The sequence below is a fragment of the Nyctereutes procyonoides genome, unplaced genomic scaffold, assembly GCF_905146905.1.
Source record: "Nyctereutes procyonoides isolate TBG_1078 unplaced genomic scaffold, NYPRO_anot_genome, whole genome shotgun sequence".
Taxonomy (NCBI): Eukaryota; Metazoa; Chordata; class Mammalia; order Carnivora; family Canidae; genus Nyctereutes; species Nyctereutes procyonoides.
The window spans coordinates 65,805,736-65,828,554 of NW_026575046.1; the positions used below are offsets into that span (position 1 = coordinate 65,805,736).

Consider the following 22,819-nt stretch of genomic DNA (forward strand, 5'->3'; position numbering starts at 1 on the left):
GGGAAAGAATGTCCCCCAAATGTCACACACTGTTATGGGGGTGTGATTGGGAGAGGCAATAGGGTAGATACCGGCCTGGTGGCCTGCCATCCTCCCGGCCATCAGTCTGGTATACCCAGAGGCATGAGGCTGACCCATCACTGAGTAGTGGGCAGTGGGGAAGGCCACATGTGGGGTGGGGTGGGGGGTGGGGGGAGCATAGGGACAGAGCCAGAGTCTGTGCGTGAGTGAGCAGCCCCTCATGGGCCTCTCACCAATTCCCTCTCTCCAAAGCCACCCAGCCCTGGGACAGCCAAGCAGAGCTCCTTGGTCTGTCCTTAAGTGGGGACATGGGGTCAGGGATCCTACCACCTGGAACCTTCTCTGCAGCCGGTCACTATTCTGCTTAACCAAGAGAAGGGGTGCGAGAGGAGGGGCTCTGTGCCTCCTCTGCAACATTTTCAACGAGATATGAACTCCTAGTGGTCAGAAATGTGAAGAGCATGAAATTGGCTAAAGTTGCAGTTCTATTCATTTTAAAATGATGTACAAACTGCCACCTTTTCATCAAGTCAGGAAAGAAAAACAAAGAGACATCTACAGCACATTAAGGAGGCGAGATGGGAGCCCTCAGTGACCCAGGCTCAGAACCCCAAAGTGCTCAGATGTCTTGGACCTTGGACAGTGGCGCATACTCCCATCTCCCAACACCACCCAAGTGGCCCCCAACATCTTAGCCTCAGTCTCCAGCTCCTCTCTTCCTCCTCCCTCCTTCATCCACTCAGTCACCTTCCTAGGTCCTCTGCCCAGGGTTGTCCCCTCACACCACTGTCCACACACCCAGGCCTCTGCACAGCCCTGCAGAGCCTGGTGCTCCTACAGTGGGGGTGGGGTGCCGGGAGCACTGAGGCCTTACCTGAGACGATGGTGTAGCCAATTCCCCGGGGACGTCCTTTATCCTGGTCGATGGCGGTGATAACTCGCACGGTTGTGCCCTGGGTAGGAGAGAGGAGGGACCTGATTTGGCTGCTCGGCCACCCCCGGGGTGTCCATCTTTCTTTGTAGCTGCCCTGGCACCTGCAGCTTCCCTCCCCAGGTAGTGAACTCCCTGCTACAAGGCCAGCCTAGGAAGCTGCTGAGGGCTCAGGTCTCAGCTGTCCCCATCAATCTGGGGACATAACCCCAAGGCCTTGGCAAACACCTTGGAGTCCCATGGAGAGGCCTAATCCTGCTAATGCTCTCGTTTCCCCTTCCCCTCCCCATGTCCCCTCATCTGCTGTAACCACCCAGGAAAGAGGAAAAACAAGCCAGGGGACAAGAGATCTGATCTCTATCCCAACCGCCCATCAAATTGCTGGTCTCGGTTTGCCCCACCTAAATATGAATAACAGCAAAAACCCTGGGACCTTGCTTTCACTAGGACTTGAGTAAAGGAGAACATCATGGATCAGTTACTCTACTAACAAAAGTATCATAAATCCTGAAAATGAGTATCTCCAGGAATGACCCGGAGGCCACCATGGCCCTATGACCCATACCCTATCCAGCACTGCAACCAGCAGCTCCTGCCTCAAATGGCTCTGTCCCACACCCTGTTCCTTCTCCCTGCAGCACTGGGGGAAGGGGGTGCACAAGGGTGGGGGAAGGAATCGGGATCTGGGACTACCAGGATGGGGATTCAGGGGTCCCTGCTCTTAGGGAGTACACAGCCTGTGGGGAGGGCTCACAGACACTGCTCTATGCATCGAAGGGTGCTTAGATGCAGAAAGGTACCCCAAAGTGCAGAAGTCCATCTGGAAGAGCTGACAAAGGGTTGTACAGACAGCAACATTTAGGACGAGTCATGAAGAATGAGTGGGAGCTTGCCAGGGGGAGAAAATGATACGGAGGCAAAGGTACAGTACAGGCACGGAGGTGGAGGCCTAAGGTTCTCCAGGAAGGGATCCTGGCCTATAATGGGCACATTCAAATATCACTTGATGGATTGGTTGGCTGAGGAAGAAAGGGACGTACTAAAGAGTCTCACATCACCATCACCACCACTTGCACAGCCTCCCTTTGCCCATGGCAACCTCCGCCTTGCTCTCCAGGCCCTATCACACGGTCAGCCAGCCACCGCCCCTGTCCGCCCTGCCTGCCTGAGGCTCTGGCCCTGGCTGCACTTTTCCCTGGTTACAGCCCCGTCCCCATCCCCCAGGGAAATACCCACCCTGGTATTTACATGTCTAGTGATGAGCTCCTGTGGCCTGGATCTGCTGCCTCTCACCCACCTGCTGTCCATCAGCTGAAGTCTGCACCCTGCACCCCTACCCAAGCACCTCCTCCTGGAGACGCAACACCCACAAGGGGCGTCTCCACCCCCCCACCCCCAGAGCAGTGCTGTCCTTGTGTGGCTATCCACTATCCTCCCCAGGGCCCAGGTGTGCAGCAATCTGGAACACTTCCAGCCCGAGCTGAGGGAAGGTGAGAGAATGTTCCAAAGAAATGGTTCCCGCAGAAACATGGACACAGCCCTGAGGCCAAGGCCGAGCAGAAAGCCGGTCTGGCGCCCTCCTTGGGGGACCCCTTCCCCCAGGAGACAGGAGTACACCCCACGGGGGGGAGGGGGGAAAGATTGTTATGAAATCGGAAAAAGACACCATTAAATGAGCCGCTCCCCACGCGGGTTCTGAGGACGTGAACTGTGCCAGAGACCAGAAGGCACCAGCGGCACGGGCCCTGTTCTCTCGCCAGCACCCACTCTGCACCCAGTGCCGCTGCAAACGCCTTCTATGGACTAACTCACTTCACCCTCACGCCTACCCCACAAGCCTCGTCTTCCAGAGGAGGAAACCGAGGAACTTGCTCAAGTTAAGTGGCCTTGCAAAGGTCCCACTGCAAGGAAGGGAAGGTGAAGCAAGGGCTCAAAGTCAGATACTTTGGTTCCAAAATGCTCTTGCCCGCCCAGCGATGCCGCCTCCCCACCAGGTTTCTGCTTTAATAACGATAACTGCCATTTAGGAATGTCCGTGCTATGTGGCAGGCACTAATCTAAGCACTTCGCAAGCATTAGCTCATGTCAGATTTGGGGCAACTTGCATATCCCACTATTCCTCTGGGCTTCAGTGTATAGTAAAGGCTCCTCGATGTAGTAAAGTGGTTTTTTTAAAAAAGCCAAACCAAGCCCCAGCAACCCTGTTAACCTTTGTTCTCACAGGCTTTCTGATCTGAAGACAGACTCTTTCCCTGTAATATCTGCTAATGGCCCCAGACCCAGGCGTCTGTGGGGAGTCATTTGGGAAGCATTTCAGTGTCTGCAGGAACCACTTCCCCCAATGTCACCCCATGGAGGGCTCTTTTTGGGGGGCCCACTCCTCACATAGGAGAGGCCTGGGTTTGTCTCCAGGAGTAGGTCCCCACAGTGTGGGACTCTGGTGTGAGGCTCAGGTGCCAGGATGGGCTTTCCAGACACGGGGACAACTCCCTCTTTTAGAGCCCTATCTGTCTTGGGCCCCAAATGTGTCCCAGTATCAGGGTCTCCGGGCAGCCCCTGGTCTGCTGAGGGCAGAGCCTAGACTGCCAGGTTAACTGGGCCCCGAGTCTCTAGAGCACCTTTCCAGAAAGTCACTACACAGTCAACCTCAAGGGGCACCTGCATGCTCCCAGGCACACAACCCAGGAGTGGCTGGGCTGAGCCGGGTGGGCCTACAGACAAGGACACCTTGGGAGGACCAGAACAGCGGTCAGTGGTGGCTTGTGCAAAGGTAGGGCCTCATGGCCGAAGAACCCTCAGGCCTCAGAGCCCTGTGAGCATCTCCCCATACACACTCCCACCCTGGGCTGCCGGGAGGCTCATGGGCAAGTGGGGCTCAAAGGGGGGCCAGTGGGTAATTGGGTGACAGAGGACTTAAGGGCCCGGCTCTCCCCAGGAAGAGCCACACCTGACCTGCTGGGAAGTGAAAGCCAAAAGGCTTCTGACAAAGTTTGGGGTTTTATCTCTTTTTGGGTAAATAAATCCATTTTTAATAAAACCCTGAGCTTTTAATACAAGTGCAGCCACAAAGACTGGAAATGTTATAAGAAGGAATTAACGGGGAGGAATGGGGGCTCTTGGGATCCCACGGCTCTTGTTTCAGAGTCTCAGTAATTATATTTTCAATATACTGAAACTTATTTCCAAAGACGAGAGGATGGAGAAACGTGGCCCCTGCTGGGCCCAGAGCCAGGCCCCTTACTGGCTGGCTCTCCAGACGGGGGCGGGGATGAGGGGGACGCACCAGCACATGGCTTCCCAGGTGGGCAGGCCCAGGAGGCTCAGAGAAGGGTCCACCCTGCCACGGGCTCCTCCCATCACAGGAACCCACGTTGTACAGAAATGAGGCTCCCCTGAGAGGCTAAAGGTACACACGCCTCCAGAGGCCCTGCTGCTTGTGGCAGGAAGAGCAGTATGCTGAAGGGGTTGGGAGTTGGACTCTGTTGCTAGGCTACCTGGGCTCAAATCTTCCGAGTGAGCTACTTGACCTCTCACTGCCTTGTTCTCCCCGTCTATAAAATGGGTAAAATAACAGCCTCCACCCCTCAGCAACTGGTAGGTGCACAGGGCTTAGCACCATACCTGGTACACAGCAAATGCTATAAAAGTGACTGTCACCGGTCACCGGGACCCCTGTGAGCATCTGATGAAAGCCGTGGTGCCTCTTCCCAGACAACACATGCTTGTGGTGTGCCACACAGTTACGGCCCATTCAGACTCCCTAGCACCCCAGATTCAGAATCCGTACCCTGGAGCTAAGGCATCTTCTGGGTCTTATAGGGAGAGAACGGCTAACAGCCTGGGGAAGAGCCAGCACTGGTCAAGCACCTACTCTGTGCCAAGCACTGTGTTTGGCATCCAACATGGGTACTCTTGCATTTTCCTCACAAGCCTCAACACCATGGGGTATGGGAGGCAACAGGCTCAGAGGGTTCCAGAATTGGCTTAAAGTCTCAAGGTGTGGTGAGTGGCTGGGGCAAGGGTGACTGAGGAATGGAGGCCTGGGTTGGGGTGGGTCTGGGGGCCTCCACTGCTCCGCGGCAGAAGGGACAGGCCCAAGGCTCCGCGCCCAGTTGGTGCGCCGCCGAGAGAGGTGGATGAGGTGTGCGAGGCAGCCCCCCTCTGAGGTTTGGGTACCGGTGGGAAAGTCCAGGCAGATCTGAGAGGAGCTGAGACTTCTCTAGAAGGAGCTTGTGTCTCCCGTTCTGCGGCCTGCCTCTTCCAGAACAGCGGGCCAGGATGGGAGCTGGAGCTGGAGCTGGAGCCCATGGGGCCGGGGTCTCAGGGATCCCAGCCCAGCTCTCTCCCCGGGGACCGCCTTCCCCATTGCCATGACAGGATTAAGGACTTGAAAGGTGGACCGCAGTTCGCTCAGGGAGTGGGAGGCGCCTGTGCGGGGAGGGGGCCGTCGGGGCCGGAGGGGACTTCCGACAAGAGCTGCCACAGCAGATTCTGAGGCAGAAAATCCTATTTCTCAGTCCTTAATTCCAGTCAATTCCAGTCAAAGGGCTGATAGGCATCAGCTGGCAGTAATTTGTGCAGTTTATCCGCTCTTTTCACCTCCTATCGGTCCTTCACTGACGGGCAGGCCGACATGCCGCTGCTCGAGTGAGGAAATTAAAATTTGATGCAATAATCCCAAATAAGAAGGATTTTATTAGGTAATATATACACTTTAGATGAGGCACGCCGGCCCGATACGCTGATAGAGAGAGGCATCCATGCTGGGAGCCGCAGATAAAGAGGAGGAGCGAGGCAGCGTGGGCCGGGGTCTGGACGGAGCCCCCCCGGCCAGCAGAGCCAAGGCTGGGAGCGGGGACGTCTGGGTCCCCAGGGCGAGGAGGCTGCATGGGCCACGGGGCTCCAGGGCCCTGGCCGGCCCAGGAAGTACTGAGTTAAGCCAGGGTTCCACACTGTAAAGCGACAAGCAGGGCCCGGATCAAGGCATGGAAACCGATTAGAAGCCTGGAAAAGTCAGGCTTGGAGCATTAGGGAAGTGGCCTGCAGCAGAAAAAGAGGTGCTAGAGACATGGCAACGGGAGCGCTCCTTTCCAGGGTGGGGACGAGGAGCAGACGCAGGCTGCGTGCCCCGGAGATGACTCTGTGGGCGCCCGGGAGAGTCCGAAGCCTCCTCACTTACTTCCTTGTCTGGCTCCCCCGAGCCGAGTCATGACCCAAGTGGTGGGGCTCAGACCTGCCCCCCTGAGAACTCCAGGGGCATTGGCGGGAGTGGCCTCACAGCCCCATAGGGACTACTGAGTCATAACCACTGTGAGTGAACGCCTTGCTGGGTGTTCTACAGGAGCAGGCGACCTCCAGTCCTTAAAACCCTCAGCCAATGCAGACACTACTGCATCACCAGCCCATTTGCCAAGGAGGAAGCGGCCCACAGTGTGGAGGATTTGGCCAAAGTGACTGCAGGCCCTACTCTGAGTTTCTCTGGCTGCGTGGCCACAATCGCGTCCTCACTTCAATCAACAAGTTAGCTCCAAGCGCCTTCTCTGCACTCAGCCCTGGGCACAATGTCCTGGGAGACACACTGGAGGCTGAGACCAGGTTCCAGAGACTCAGGCACCTTGATTACTGGGAGCTCCAAAATACCCTGCTCACACGTTGGTGAGCATTACAGGTGCAGCCATAATCCAGTAGTAAATTATGCAACCTAGGGAGAGTCCACTTTACTAGAGCCAGGGGCGGGGGGGGGGGGGAAGCAATGGCTGGCTGTGTCTGTGGGCTGGTGAGGATGATGCCAGGAAAAAATAAATCCTAAGGAATGTGGCCAGGGAGCTGGGAACCAACAGACGGGTATATTCTGGATTGGTAACAGGAGTTGGCATGGGAGTGATGAGGATGGCAGGCAGGTGAGAGGGCTGGTCTGACCAGGGCATTGTTCGTTTGATCGTTCATTCATTCATTCCACAAACACATCCGTAGCACCCCTGATGTGCTATGCCCCCAGTAGAACCCCATCCCTGCCAAACTACTTCTGGTCCAGCAGGGAAACAGAGGCTGAGCAAGCTGAGAGTCCTGAGTGCTAAGAAGGGGATGGCCAGGGACCAGGCGTAGTTGGAAGGGCCCATCTCCTCTGAAAGGTCAGGGAAGGCCTCCCTGGGCTTAGGAGATATGGGCATAGCAAAGAGATTTTGGAAAGAGATGGCCTTTAGCTGCTGTCCACGGACCACTAGGAAAGAGCAGGTTAGGGCAGGGGGCATTGAGATGTCACGCTCTACCCTAAATGCAGCTTCAGACACCTGCAACAGGAGACCACAAAGCATCTTGCTTGGTAGATCCTCCAGCCCACACCTGGCCCCCAGAAGGAAGTGGCTACCCCCCCACATACCTGAAACCCGAAATATAGCACTTTGAGGATGCCAGGGTCAGGATGGACCACAGTCTCTAAACTGGAAGCTGTGCTTCCCTGGACTGTGATGGCCTATAGGTGCAGTCTGCACCCTGGTCAAGGGAAGCCTGTCCCTCCCTTATACCGAATTCTGTGAGCCTGTGCAGCTGTGCAGGTGGGCCCCTGTTGTGCACGTGTTCAGGCAGGTGTCCTACTTTGTTCTCCAATTTGTGTGTCCTTCCTCTAAGCACACTGAGTTCCCTCAAAAGGAAGGGCATGTTTTTCCTTCCACAAGAGCAGCTCCCCTCCTAGATGTCCAGGGGTTGCAGCTACCCAGAGGAGCCAGTTTTCCTTAATTTGTCAGCCCACTGTGTGTGCTTTATTCTAGTTTGCACAAAAGCATGGTTGGCTACCAGGCAAGGGATGGGTGAGCAGAGTTGCCCACCCCCAGCCCCTGCCAAGTGGGCAGTAGCATGTTTGGTTCTCGAAGACCCCCCAGTCACAAGTGACTGGGCCAGAGGCAGACATAGGGCCTAAGGGCAGCCAACTTATAGGCTGGCTGGAGATCTGTGACCTTGTGACATGGCACAATCAATCAGATGCCTCTTTTGAAAAGTTGGGCTTGAAAAATCCAAAGATCGAGCAGTTGGAGGGACAACTGGACCTGTGTGCTCCCAGAGAAAAGCCAAGGCTGAGAGGACTGGGGAGTGGAGGGCACACTGCTGCCATCTTGGGCAGGACTGGTTGGCTGAGAGAGGCACACTGACCCATGGGGAATGTGGCTGAGTCCAAATCTCTCTAGACCAGGCTGGTTCCACAGGCATCCCTATCATCCCATGTAAATCTTCCTGAACTGTTCCCCTTTGTCTACACTAGTAAGCCTTTGGGGTTTTCTTTGCCTCTTGGAGCCCTCTGGAGATGAAGTGAGAGGGTGAGGACATGGGGTGTGGTGGTATGGTACGAAGAGGGGGTCAGGCTTTCACTTGTGCTAAGATCTCCATCACTGACATGCATAGGGATTGAGGGGAGTAGGAAATGCCAAGAGCCTGTCCAACCGAACAGGGCCCCATCCCTAACAGAAGCTCAGAGGGAAGTCTCACAAGGGCCAGGGAGTGGCTTACCGGAGGAGAATGCTCATAGATGTTAGTGCTGTAAGGCAGGTTGATGAAGATGGGGTCCATGTCCTGGACATCTGTGATGATGATGGCCAAGTTGGCCAGGGTGGACAGAGGCCTGGTCTTGTCTTGATCCTTAGAGGACAAAGAATACACAACCTTAGGTTGTGACATTGTTGACATGCACACACACACACACATCTCCACACACAACACCCATGTGCACAAACATGTGTGCCCACGTATGCATTTGTTCCCACACTCCTGCAGGAGGAGCATTAATACACGGATGTTCAAGAACCCTAAGAACCCAAAGTGATAGGAAACACAAACAGGGGCCCCCAAGACCCCGCAGAAGGTGGTTTATCCAATGTCAGAAAGTAGGGCTAGGGTAGAGTCAGCTCTCCTGCCCCCAGCTCTGCCTAGGCCTGATGGTCCCAGACATCTTCTTGCTCCCCACTACTACTCAAGGGTGGGATGACTGGCTTGGGATAAAGAGACAGTGCCTGTCCTTAGCAGCATCTCTTGATTCAGGCAGAAGGCCACCGGCCCTCACCACGCTCACTTCCTGCCCCCTGTCATCCCAGGGCAGCAAGGGAAGGACCAGGATGGGCGGGACCGCTCTGACACCTGCATCCCTGCTCTGCACCTGGGTTTACTGGTCAAGTAACTTTTCCGATAGAACCAGCAGGGGGAGCTCCAGGGCCTGTGACATTTGGGGGACTCCAGGAAGCAATCCCCAGGGGTCATGCCCGCCACCCACCCCCCCACCGCTGTGGCCAGGCAGGCAACGTTTAAACCTTCCTACTCAGTTGGAAATTCAGACTTATGAAAGCTCACCAAGAAATGAAACCAGAAACACATCCCCATTACCCTAAAATACACAGCCTACAGTGATAAACTGTTGAAATAGCCCTTTGCCGTTGAATGACCATGACCCACAGGAAAGGACTCCCTGCTGAGGCTGAGCACAGATTAGGTGACAGGCAGGGCGCTGGAACCTTGTTTGCTTACGTAGATACCATGTGGCCATTGTTCAGATACGTTAACTGAGACACACGGAGGTTAAGTAACCTGTCCAGGGTCACACAGCTGGCTAAGTATGTAGCCACGACTCAAACTCCGATTCTTCTGCAATAAAAACCTGCCCTAACTGATTTGACTTGGAGCCCTAACACCAGCTCAGCCCCTGACTTGCTGGGTCGCTTCGAGTAAGTTCTCTTCCTTCTTGGGGTCTGTTTGCTTCTCTGTGAGATAAAGGGGCTCAATGCAATGACTTCCATGGACCCTTGAGCCTGTACAATCTCTGGTCTGTCCCCTGATTAGGTCTCCTTTGGTCTGCGGTGCCTGGAGCAATGCAAAGCATCCCCCCGCCCCGCCCCATTGCAACAAGCCTAGGGCCTGCTCCTGCCCTCCAGATAGAGAGGTGCAGCAGAGCCTTTGGGGAGGGAGGGCTGGTTGTCCTAAGAGTCCTCAGGGGTAGCCACGGAGAGGGACTTCAGGGATGAGGAGTGGGTGCAGCAGGGCGGAGAGTCTGGACTCAGGAGTAGCTGGGCAGAGGGTCCACTGGGGAGACACCCTTCTTGGGCTCCAAGACAATGGAACCCACAGCTCGGGCTTGGGGACTGCCCATGGTGAGAGCTCTCCGCCAGGGACCCAAGCAATCAGGCAGACAGGGCCAGGGTGGGAGGAACAAAGTCCCTTGATCTTTTGAGCAGGGGAGGCCAGTAGCTCTAATTTGCCATTACCAGGTTTTGCGCGTAGGTGGCTCTGTCCAGCCTGGCACCTGCCCTCCCCATTCTGCAGTCTCGGGGCCACAGCCCTGCTCCTGCCATGGATTCCTTCACTCTCATGGCTTGGGGTGGGGGGATCAGTGGGCATACCTGACAGGGCAGGCACCTCGCCAGGATCCCAGCTGTCACTTGGGGCCGTTCCCAGGGAAGTCCTCCCGTTTCCCCCCTTTGTGCCCACCCAGTGGTGGCTGGGAACCCACACTGCTCCCTGCAAGGCCACATAGGAGAATCTCTTTGGGGAAACGCCCAGCAGCCAAGGGCATAGCACCAGTCCTGAGGGGGACTGTGCTTCAGGTGGGAGAGCCATCAAGGACCAGGAAGGGGCCCTCCTGTTCCTTTGCTTGAAGATCTGATGGCTGCAAGATTAACAGCAATTTAACTGTATTCACCATCTCAGCTCTAGCCCAGGCCTCTTAACTGGTCTGGCCACCCAAGTTCTTTCCTGTGCCCAATTCTGGTCCCTCCCCTGCCTGCCCAAAGACATTTTCATGGAATATGGAAATTACTCCACAGGGAGAGGGTCACAGCAAGAAAGAGAGCAAGAGACCTGGGACCCATTGCTGGGATTGGCGCATTCCTGGGACCCAGCATTCCTGGGACCCAGTATGTGCAAATGGGACCCAGCGTGTGCAAATGGAGAGCGGCTGGAGCGGCACCACGGCTGTGTGTGGGTGCAAGGCAGGGTACAGGTGCAGGTGTGTGTAGAGAGCAGATTCTAGTCTTACATGCCCCCTTGATCCCAGAAGTCAGGTTTACAAACAGCAGGACAGACAACCTCCCAGGCAACAAACACTTAACCAGGGGAGAAGGAAAGAATGTGAATGGGACCCACAGTGGCCTCCCCGGAAAAAGCATGCATTTCCTGGTTCCTGAGGCCCCCTCTACACCTTGCCCAAGCCTGGGGGAGCCCCATCTTTCAAACTAGACCCTCGACCTAGTCCATGTGTCTTACTCCAGGATCTGGGCTCTGTGATCTGCCAAGTGGAGTCCCCAGTGCCGCTGGCAGTCCCTGTTGCAGTGACCTGGGGCCAGGGGATGGAGCTGGGTGTCAGGCAAATGGGTCCTGAAGAGTCTAGAAGGACTCCTATAACTTGTTTCACTCTTGGCCTGAGCTTTGTTAACAGAAATCCAAGGGACAATAGGCCACGCCCTGACCTGTTGCCTGCTGAAGACTTCAGCTGTGCCTGGAGAGAGGGAGGAGTAAGTCAGAGAGGAGTGCAGGGCTCAGAGCCTACTTAGAGTGTGGCCTGCTGGTCCCCTAGGCCTTCTGCAGGGTGGCAGAGGCCAAGGGGCTGTGATGATCTGGAAACTCAGAAACTCCTGCCATGGGGCCCTGGACTGGTGTCAGCCAAACTGGGTTTGGGTTCTTGCTCCCTACTACTCATCAGCTTGTGAGTCTCAACAGTGTCAGCCATAAAATGGGACAGTTCTTCCTCTCTCTCTTTCCCCTCTCCTGCTAATCCTGGAATTCCCAGGACCCAGCATAGTGCCTGGTGTGCACATGGGTGGGCCCTCCTATGTAAGCGTCACCACTCGGGAGCAGTGGCCAGGATGTCTGGATGCGCTGGCTCCTGCGTGTAGGGTGCTATCAGGACATTGCTGGGTTGCCACCTCTGTTTGAGGCTGCAGAGAGCGAGGGACACCCCACATTGTGAATGCCCTGTGGGGTTACCAGTGGGGGCAATTACCTGCATTGCTCCTGGGCCTCAGTGGCCTCATCTGTGAAATGGGTACATTCATATCACGTATGGGAGAGGGCTGCCATGGGGTTTAATGGAGGCAACCCATTTGAGCGCTGGGCCCGGCACTGCTCTTGCTCTTACTGTGACTATGGCCAGCGTCACTGTTGCAGGGCCTCGACCCGCAGGGAGGACGCTAGTGCCACCGTTGCTCTCTCCCAGGGTGGGAGGAGACAGACCTGCGGGGCGGGACTCACCGTGGCGTTGACGGTGAGCTGGTAGGCCTGCGTGGTCTCGTAGTCCAGCTCGCGGACCACCGTGACGATGCCGCGGGCGCTGTCGATGGCGAAGAACGGGGACGGGGGCTGGAAGGAGTACAGGACGCTGCCCCCTGCACCCAAGTCGGGGTCCGTGGCGTTCACGATAAAGATGGGTGTCCCCACCGGCGTGTTCTGGGGGCAAAGCAAAGCAAACCAAAGGGTGAGTGGTGCTCGGAGCAGCTGCCTTCGTCGGTGACTATTCCCCCAAAGCCCATTAACCGCGTCCCTCCAGCCAACCAGACCCGCGGCTTTGTCATTTTTATTCTAGGAGGGTTCAGAGGAATTTAAAATGCAGTATCTATTTTTTTCCCCTTTTTTTGATGGCCTCCTGGTGGCTATAACAGCACCAGTTCTGAAGATGATCTGCTCACCCTGGCGTTCTGGATGGGGGCCTTTTGGTCTCCAAACCCCTGTTTCTCGGCTGTGTCGCCTCTCAGGCCCAGGCTGCTCTGGGGGGCACCTGAGACTCTGCGTGTTGGGAGGCTTCAGGGGTGTGCCACGGTCAGGTGGCAGGGGGCCCTGAGGGCTTTGCCTGGTACCACGGAGCTGACTTGGATTGCCCCGGGGTAGGGCATGCACATGCCATCCCTGGGCCATGGCAGCCTGCCACAGGTGGCCCACAGGACTCCCTCGATGTTACCACTGCCTGGGAGCCCATCAGGATTCCCTCTGCTACACACTGCAGATAGACTCCTGTCCTTTTCTGACTTGGGGTCTTTAGTTAAACGTAACTTCTTCATGGAAGCTTCCAGACCCCTAAAGCAGGCCAGCCCCCCTCCCATGCCCCCACCCTCCACCACTGCTTATATTAAGGTTCCCACCTCACCTGGAGATTTTTCATCATTCGCCTTTCTTCTCTAATTCCTTGGTCAGTGCCTGTCTTCCCACACAGCACATGTGCCCCATGCAAGCCACAGAGCTCTAGCTGCTTTGCCTAGCACGGTGCCTGGCACACAGTGGGTGTCCAATATCATTTTTTTTTAAAGATTATATTTCTTTATTTATAAGAGACACACAGAGAGAGGCAGAGACACAGGCAGAGGGAGAAGCAGGCTCCATGCAGGGAGCCTGACATGGGACCCTATCTGGGGTCTCCAGGATCAGGCCCTGGGCTGAAGGGAGGGGCTCACTGAGCCACCCAGGCGTCCCATCCATAGCCTTTCTGAAGACATGAACAAGTGGCTCTTATAGCAGTCGGCACCTCCTCAGGCTCTGTTTGCATCTCTGCCCAACTGTCAGCTGCCATCACCCCAGCGACCATCACCGTGCCCGGCACACGAGCCATGCCTGGGAAATAGGGTGAGGGAATTTATTCATAATTTAGTGGGCTCTGGGCACATGTGAAGACAGGCAATCTAATGAGGCTCTTCACAGAGACAAAAGGGTAAAAACAATCCCTGTTCCCCTTGACTGACTGCCCTTTGAAAAGGAAGCTAAGGCTCAGAGAGGGTAAGTAACTAGCCCAAGTCACACAGCTAGGCCGTGGTCAAAGAGGGCCTGGAATTCAGGCCTGGCTAATTCTAAGCCAGTGATCTCATGCTCTGTACGAAACACTTCTCTGAAACACTGATGGTAGTTCTTTCCCTACCTCTTCTGTAGGATGCTGAGCTCCATGCCAGCAGAGGTGGTACCTCCTAGCCCGCAGTGTAGGACTAGCCTGAGGGCAGACACAGTATTCCCGCTCCTGTATTTTTTCACATGGGGACAATGACTGGTGCCTTCTGACACCTGGAGGGCTTCTTTCAAGGAGGCACCCACACTGCTGCCTCCTCTCTGTGCTGGTGGCTGTGACATGGGCCCTGTGTCACTGCTTTGGGTGACTTCTTTCACTGGGGTATGCTGGTAGCCTTTTCCTGGGACCACCTGCTTGAGGCAAGGGGGTTCTTTATAAGATCCCCAGTCAGGCTGGAAAGGGCCTCTGGAGAACAATGCTATGGAGCTGCCACTGTTTTTCTTTCTTTCTTTCTTTCTTTCTTTCTTTCTTTCTTTCTTTCTTTCTTTCTTTCTTTCTTTCTTTTCTTTCTTTCTTTCTTTCTTTCTTTCTTTCTTTCTTTCTTCTTTCTTTCCTTTCTTTCTTCTTTCTTTCTTTCTTTCTTTCTTTCTTTCTTTCTTCTTTTTCAAAGATTTATTTATTTGAGAGAAAGAGTGAGCATGAGCTGGGGGAGGGGCAGAGGGAGAGGGAGAGAGAGAATCCTCAAGCAGACTCCCCACTCATCGCAAAGCCTGACATGGGGCTCGATCCCAGGACCCTGAGATCATGACCTGAGCTGAAACCGAGTCACACACTCAACCGACTCAGCCACCCAGGTGCCCGCCACTGTTTCTTTCTGAGTGTGCTGAGTCTCCCCCGTCACTAGGCAAATGTCAGGCTGAATGGACAGGCTCCTAACCTGTCCTTCTCCCACCAGCACAGAAGACAGGAGGCAGATGGGGAGGCCCCTCTCCTCCACACCACCCATGACTCCCCAGTGCCCCTTGCATACAACACAGGCCCTCATGGTCTGTCTCTGTCTCCTCCTTCCCACTTTATTTCCTGGCAGGCATCCCTTCTTGGCCTTTTGGCTAAGATCATGTGTACCATCTATTCTTATCGGTTTAATATTTTCTGATAGGAGAGCTATTTGTACTTCTCAAACCCAGCAGGCTGCCTCACACCTCGAGGCTTCTGAACCTCCTTTTCCTTTGCCAGACCTTCCCTCCTCGGCTCGGTGGCTTGGAAAACAGATGCTCTCTTTCCCTCCAAAAGAGAATCAAGTGTGTAAGGGGGCAGAGCGGTCAAGTGCTAGGATTTCAGGGATCGACAGAGTGTCAGAACCCCAGCCTTGCTGTGTGTCTTTGGGTTATTTCATCTCTCTGATCCTTAATCCCCTTTCTGTCCACTGAAGTTAATAATATCCTACAGGGTTAGTGTGAAGAGAACATGAGCTCCTGAGTGCAAATTTCCCAGCATATAGTAAGTGCTTAGAAATGGATAGTTGTGATGTTGTTGCCTTGTGCCTTCTGGAGGACTGCGGACAAGAATGCCTTTTGGGGGAGGGCAGGCAGGTGTCCAGAAGCACTATGAATATCAACGATAATCCTGTGCTGGGCATTCCCTGTCTACACCCTCCCCAGATGCACCAAATACCCTGCTCTGTCTCCCCTTTCCCACCCTAAGGAGACTTCAATGGACTGCATTCATCCCCAGGCTTCCTTGCAGGCTGGCTTCTGCCGTGGGGAAGGTGCTAGTAGGAGCTCAGAGTTTGGGAAAGAGGCAAAAGGAGAAAGGTATAGAGGCAGGGATATCACTTTTTGATTTTACAGCAGCTCCTCTTTCCTGGCCGCAGTCTTCAGTGGGCTCAGGTGGACATCCCAGCCCCTTCCCCCTTCAGCCCTGCTGGTCCCAGGTGCCTCAACCTCCCTTAATGCCCCCTAGCCCTGCCCACCCTCTGTAACGGTCTCTTTGCTGAAATGCCTTTGCTGGAGCTGAGATGAACTGTTTCCTGTGGGACTTGATGGACACAGGCCCTCTGCAAATACACACCCTGGGCCACCCCATGCAGAGCCCAGAAATCTGACCTCATCTGGTGCTGGGCTGGGGGGAGCCAGCCCCTCGCCCCAACATGCCACCACAACGGTACTGGTCTTGAGGAGATCTTTACAAGTCTCTCAGCTAAATCAGAGCTCTCCCGATTTTCCCCCTACTCTCTCTGGATCCCACAAACACAACACACGCAAGCACCAGAGTCAGCCCCACGCTCCAGAACAAAACACTCCATCAGGGCCTGTGGTTTCTGCCACGAGGGATGGACATGTCCCCATTTCAGAGCAGCCAGCCTCCTGTGAGGCAGCTAGACAGCACTTCAGAGCACACCCCACAAGGCGCCCGTGCCCAGCAGAGAGGGATGGCTCCCTGGAGAATGTCAGCGCTCCAGCCCCCTGCCGCGGGGGGACGGGGACATTTCACCCGTGCATACCTTACGGTCCCCAGGAAAGGCTCTCTGGGCAACTGATCAGAGGATTTAAAAGCAAGATCCAAGAAGACAGGGGAAGAGGGGGAAAAAAGAAGGAATGGTCCTGTGTCTGACCTTCTTAGATTATGTTTCATGCCCTGCAGTGAAAACCCATTTAATTTCTGCATAACTTAGAAAAGGTTTTTAAATGGGCCTGGCAGAGAGCCATTCATATACTTAGAAGGGACAAGCCATTGGAGAGAAAAGAATGCTGACTTCCTGCATTTCAGGTCCTGGGCGCCATGGTCTATCAGGGATATGGGGCGGGGGGGATGTGGGGTGCTCATCAGCACCTATACCGGAGGCTTCTCCAAGCACCCAGCTGCTGTTTCATGCAAATGTCCAGATGTGCCCCTTTAAAGGTCTACACTTTCAACGCAAGCAGATTTCCTCTCTGAGGCCAGGTGTATCTGGGCTTCCAAGTATGCTGCAGGCAGTAAAACTCGGTGGCCCAGAGCATGGACTCTGAGTCAGACCCCCTACATTTGAGCCTGAGCTTTTCCGCTTATTGATCGGAGACCTCAAACATATGCTGTTGAATTCACTCTTTTGGCCTCAGTTTCCCCGTGGAAAGGAAAAAATGTAAAAATGGAGCTGTTAACAGCTACCTCCCTCCAGGGTTGTGAGAAAGAATTACGCAAGACAAGGTGTGGGGAAATAAAAAAAAGCTTCTCGCTGAGCCAGGCATACGGCAATGTTGAGCAATACTCAATAAACGGTCGTTGCAATTATTATTATGGTAATAAAATACCATCATAAGCAGTGTGAGATGAGCTCTATTTAAAGAGGGGTATTAAAAACAGCCAATCAATCTCTTTATCACGAACTTAGACAAATGGACATTTTAAAATTCAGAAAGAGAATATCTTTGTTGATCGACTGCTCATGGCTGCTACAGACAGGTTCAGGGTAGGAGAACTTCTGGAGACCCTCCCCAGTGGGATCGGAGGGCCGGGGTCTTAGGAAGGTGTGGGAGGGGTGCCTGGAGGTCAGGCCTGACCATGCACCACTCAGGGATGGCTTGAGTGTAGGAGCAGGAAGGAGCTGTGGGGATTATCCAGTCCTGTCTCCCCAGACTACTGAGGATAAAAGTGAGGGGCTGTGCCTTGCTCTAGGTCTCACAGGTGGTGAAGGGCAGAGCCACAACTGGAAATATGATGCCCTGCCTTACATATAGTGCTTCGTTCACCAGCCCCCACCCCGAGATGCTAACCACTGCCTCCCTGCCCACACTCTTTCCAAGTAAAGATGCTCATTATACCCACAGCTCTGCTCAAGGGGATGGATCTAGGCAGCCAAGTTTGTAACCAAGTGACTTCAGACCGAGGCCACATCTGATTTGTCCAGGGGTAATCACCTGACTCAAATGGGCCAATCAGGTGGGGCCTGGCAAGTTAAATCAGTTTTCTGCAGAACCTGAAAAAGAAGGTTCTTGCTATCCAGTTAGGGCTGGAGTGGGGATCATGACAAGGACAGTGCCACACAGAAGCCAACATTTACAGGGCCGAGGAGGCCCATCTGCAGTGATGGTAATGGAGCACAGTGAGGAAGAAAAGCAGAGACAAGTGCATCTGAGAGCCTCCCAGGGGTCTTCACAGACCCCATCTGGACTTCACTTCCTGACCCTGGACATGATGCAGAGACTTCATCTGGGCTGTCCTTCCTGTGGCTACCCCCTTGGCTTACACTGTCCTCATGGGTTTCGGCTCCTTCCTCCCCCACGGTACCCCCAGAATGCATCCAGCCCCAGGCAAGGCCTCCTCATTCCTGCAGCTCCGCCCCAGGCTCAGCCTGACTCTGACCCGCTGGGATTCATTCTTTTTAATGCCCAGGCTGGGCCACAGAAAGCAAAGCTCCCTACGGCTGCTCTTAGACTGCTGGGGGCGAGGGATGTAATGATGGGGAGAAGAATAAAACAGCCTAGATGAATGAGTGCTGGCTCCCTCTCTTTTTTAAGTGTCCCCAGATACTCCTTTTAACATGCAAATCTAGTCAGGTCACTGCAATGATCAGCATGAATGTGGGGGTGGCAGGGGTGGGCAGGGGACAGCTTGTTCACAGGCTTGACGCAACCAGCTGAGACAGGCCTGAAGGGGAGATGCCCTACAAAGCCAAGCTCTGCCCACCTGGAGACAAGGAGACCAAGGGGAAGGTATCCCTATGGTGTCTAGGCTTGGGGCTCAGGGGTCTACAGAGCCATTGCCAGAGCGAGTCTGGGCTGTGGAGACAAGGCAAAAAGGCCCATTTCAGCTGAAGTGGGCTGCCCCATTCTAGGGCAACTTCTCCTCCCAAATTTATTGTGGAAACTGGCTCTCTGAGTCCAGATTCTAGTTGGAAAGGATCAGTTGGTCTTTGGAGGAAAGGCTCCAGGCCCCTTGGCCTGTTTCTCCGCCCCAATTCTGCTGCCAGCACTCCTTCCTCCGTGGCCACTCCCCCCCTTGCCCAGGCCTGCTCACTCCCTCATAGCTTCTGGGTCTTCAAGGGAAGTCTCCCACAAACGCCCCACCCATGCCTCCGAGGAAGCAGGAAGCAGTGTTTAAGCATCATCCTCATTTAATCATCACCCTCTGCCAAACTCCTGCCCTGCCAGGTGAATCCCCCCATGGGGGGGGGGCGGACATGGGCCCCCTAGGCAGGTCGCAGGCAGGGCAGGTCCCTGCTTCTCCCAGTTCCCGGTTAAGCTCCACATCACTTCTGATGGACCTGCTGTAAATGGACCACCCTGTGCAATTCAGAGACAAATAAATCTTTTTGCTACTCCTGGGGTGACAAGGGAATAGACTCTGGGAAAGTTCTGCTGTGCAAGGGATCTTGTTCGTTAATAATAATGATAAATAGCTCGCTTCTCACATGCAGTGTGAGTTACATTACACTCCAGGCTTCCACAGAGGTGGCTCGGGGTGCTCACTGGAACGGTGGGGGTGCAGGTGGAGAGGGGGTGGGGGAGAGAGAGGAAGGTGACAGGGGACAAAGGAAGACAGGAAGGGATGGTGCAAGGGCAGAGCTGGGGAGCAGAGGGTGATGGGGGTGAGTGGGAGACCACTCATAAGGAGAGAGAGGGAAGGAAAGGAGGAGGAAGGAGCGGAGAGAGAAAGAGACACTGCAGAGGAAAAGTTATGGAGAAAGAAGAGTAGAGAAGTTTGAAACACCTAGAGAATGGGAGATAGGAGTCAGGGGAAAGCACACCATACTGTCTCATCTTCGCGGTGTACCCTCAATTTTTTTCTGTATTTATTCTGCATCCTCAACCAAACCTCCGCAATAAGCCCTACCATTTCCACCGTAGGTGCCATCTCTAAAGGCGTTATTAATATTTATGGAATGCTTGCTGGATGCCGCCACAGTCTTTAATATCTTATTATAAAGCCTGTTATAAAATGCATTAGTAATAAATTCCTGACAGATGGAGTTCTGACAAGGTGCAGGCGCCTCAGTGGATCTGAGCTGGGAACAGATGCTCCTGGAACGTGCGTGTGCTGCTCAGAGGCTGGGCTGCTGGGCCCCTAAGGCGAGGGGAGGCAGGACAGGGGAGGGGAGGGGGCTCAATTCTCCAGCCTCAGGCTTGGTTGTCACCAAATCCTATCTCATCACCTCCTTTTCCACAGACCCAGGGGGAATGAAAGCTCAGAGAAATGAAGCAACCTGTTCCAAGTCACACAGCTTGTAGGCAAGTGGTGGCATTAGGATTCAAGTTCAGGTCACTTCTGTGTCCCTAGACCTCAGGGACGCCATAGATGAGGGAGGGTGGGGAGTGGGTTCAGGGCCCCTGCTCAAGCAGGGCTGATTCATTCACTTTTCTCTGTGGCTGGAGGTGATGTGGGAGCCAAAGACGGGGGTGGCCAGGATGGGGGCTCTAGGTTGTCTGCATTAGAGAAAGGAGTGCTGATGGGGAAAAATTCAGAAGAAAGAGAGTATCTTAAAATTTGCACACTTCCACTGGAAATCAGGAAATGGGTTCCCACCATGCCAAGAAGTCATGTCAGGAGTAAAGGCCTCTTTGACAAGGGGGCTTCTGGGGTGCGGGTGGGTGACGGTGCCTGCATTTTCGTCTTCACTGAATGCCAAAACAGGTGCCACTCCATTGGTGACTCTGGAGGCAGGAGTTCACTGGGGTCTTGGGGGGGGTATCATTCCAAATGCAAAGTTTTAAAGGTTTTGTGGCATTCCTGCTTAGGGAGGAGGAGAAATGGGGTCTGTGGGTGATGTGGGCTGTATTTCTTCCTCAAAGAGGCAAGAAAGAGCATGCAGGCTCTAGCTGAGAGCAGCTCCAAAGACAGCAACAGCACTCTGAGGGGAACCTGGAGAAGCAAGTGTCCACCAGGCCTTGATGGATGTCTCAGGTGGTCCCATTAGGTCAGGGAGAGGGCACACCAGCTTGTCCACAAGCCCACATGCATACAGCATGCTTTCTAGCACCTTCCTCTTGCAGAGGAGTCAAGAAGAGATCATTTCACAATATCTCTTCTCTCCATCAGGGTCTGCTTTTCCTCAGATGATGTGCCCTAGACTCTAAAATGTGCTGGGTCTACTCTGAGAGCTGGGCAGGCTGCTGGGTGGAGGCACCAGCTTTATGGGCAGAAGGAGACCCAAGGGCTGAGCTCTGAGTCCCACACACCCTGATATGACTCAAGCACTTTTCCAGCTATTCCACTCCTCAGAGCCAGCTCAGTGCTCTCCCATCTCCGAGTCCCTCCTGTACCTTCTCGGCCTCCAGCTATGTACTGCCCATTCTGAATTCCAGGAAGACGCTCATCAAAGTGCTGACCTAAGTCCCCTCCAGACTTCCCCATGTGTGCCAGGGTCTTCGCCTACCAGAGTGATCTTGGACTTGCCCTTCTCTTTTGCCTCCCATTCTTCATCAGGCACCTGCACCTACCTGTCAATTCTTCCTTCAATATTCCCCAATTCCTTCCTTTTCTCTTTGTTATTTACCGTGGCCACCTCTACAGTGACACCTCGCACTGTCACCTGCACACAGAAGGCATTCGATAAATGTTTTAACAGAATCAGGACTTCCTGTTCAACATAGCAGATTGCACACATCCATTTACTTCTGTTTTTGTCCAAACCTCTCACCAAAATGACAATATGAAAATTAAAAATGCATAGATCCACAAGGACAAAAAGAACAGGAGAGGAGGCAACAGTAGATGAGAGATGTTGACAAAATCCTGGAAACTCAAAACAGATGGAACCGGAGACTGCCTTAGGAAAGAGGAGCAAGCCAAAGCTCAGGCTGGGGACTCAGAACCCTGGAAAATTTTAAGAGCCGGTGACACCAGTTGATGCCAAAACGAGAAAGACCAACTGCAAATCTTTAAAGAGTAGCCAGACGCTCAAATGACTTCCCTGACTTGTGCAGATGACAGGAGGTTTACTTTCTCAAGGGGCTGAGTGAGTTGGGCTTTGGACTCAGGGTGGGAGCTGGACAAAGCACTGAAAACAAGGAGGTTAAATGAAAATCTGCATTTCCCCTCCACTCCCATCCTTCATCAGTCCTCTTGAGCCAGTCAGCCTCTTGAAGACTGACAGCCAGGCAGGAGATAAGGAAATTGGCCCAAGAGAAACACAAACACAAATGTTAATATGGCAGAGTTCTCTCAAAGAAAAGGCTAGGTCCTCATCTAATCACTGCTTAGTGAAGTCCCCTGGTTAACAAGAGCACTCCACCCTACCCTGCTCTAACATACACAGAGTGGGCTTATAGGTGATTGAATGTGAACTCACTTTAAATATAAACAGACAACTAAGGGTCACGAAACATTTGAGAAAAAGCCTCTAATGTGAAAGACAGAGATGGGGGTCAGATGGGGGGGCACTAGGAAGGAATAACAACAACAACAACAAAAAAGTATCTTAACATCCTTACAGATGCAAAATACAGCATCTTTGAAATAAGAACATTCCAAGAGGAAGAGATAGTAGAAATGAAAACATTAACAGAAGAGTTGGAAGATAAAGAAATTTCTCCAAAAGTAAGACAAAACTCAAGGAGATGGAGAATGAGGGAGAAAAATAAGAAAAGCAGAGAAGCAGTTCAGAAGATCCAACACTCAACTCATAAGGGTTCCAGTGAGAGGAAACAGGGTAAGTGAAGGAGAGGGTGAGGTAAGAAAGGTGAGAGGTGAGGTGAGAAAATCTCCCAGATTTAAAGGACATGTTTCCAGATGGAAGAGGCTACTATGTGTTTAGAAGAGAGACTCACACCAAGGCATAAAACACAAAGTTTCCAAACACTGATTTTTTTTTTTAAGTCTTAGTTTCAGAGCGAAAACAAAGGGTCAGGAATCAAAATGCCATAGAAGTTCTTAACAGCAACATTATAGACAAAAATAACATTCCCTCCTTTGCATTGTGAGGAAAATTATTTCATTCTAGAATTCCATACCCAGCCAAACTATCAACCAATATGAATACAGAATAAACACATTTTTTAAACAAAGTAAAAAAAAAAAATCCCATGAATCCCTTTTCAGGAAATTACTGAAGGGTGTTTTCCCACCAAAATGAGGGTGTAAACCAAGAGGAAAATATAGGAACCTGTAGAGAGAGACAAAGAAATACTCTGGGTGATTCCCCTATTTCCCCC

The 22,819-nt window shown here is 53.4% G+C and overlaps 1 protein-coding gene and 1 pseudogene across 1 annotated transcript in view; one reads left to right on the plus strand and one right to left on the minus strand.

Annotated features, from left to right (window-relative positions):
- Positions 1–22,819, minus strand: part of LOC129509498 (cadherin-23-like) — a 322,243-nt gene that overhangs the window by 133,913 nt on the left and 165,511 nt on the right. The window contains exons 7-9 of the mRNA XM_055325089.1: positions 12,176–12,370; positions 8,453–8,581; positions 896–974 (exon numbers count right to left, since the gene is read on the minus strand). Of these exons, the coding sequence (XP_055181064.1) occupies positions 896–974; positions 8,453–8,581; positions 12,176–12,370 (403 nt within the window). The remainder of the gene's footprint in view (positions 1–895; positions 975–8,452; positions 8,582–12,175; positions 12,371–22,819) is intronic.
- LOC129510037 (U2 spliceosomal RNA) lies at positions 14,781–14,896 on the plus strand (annotated as a pseudogene).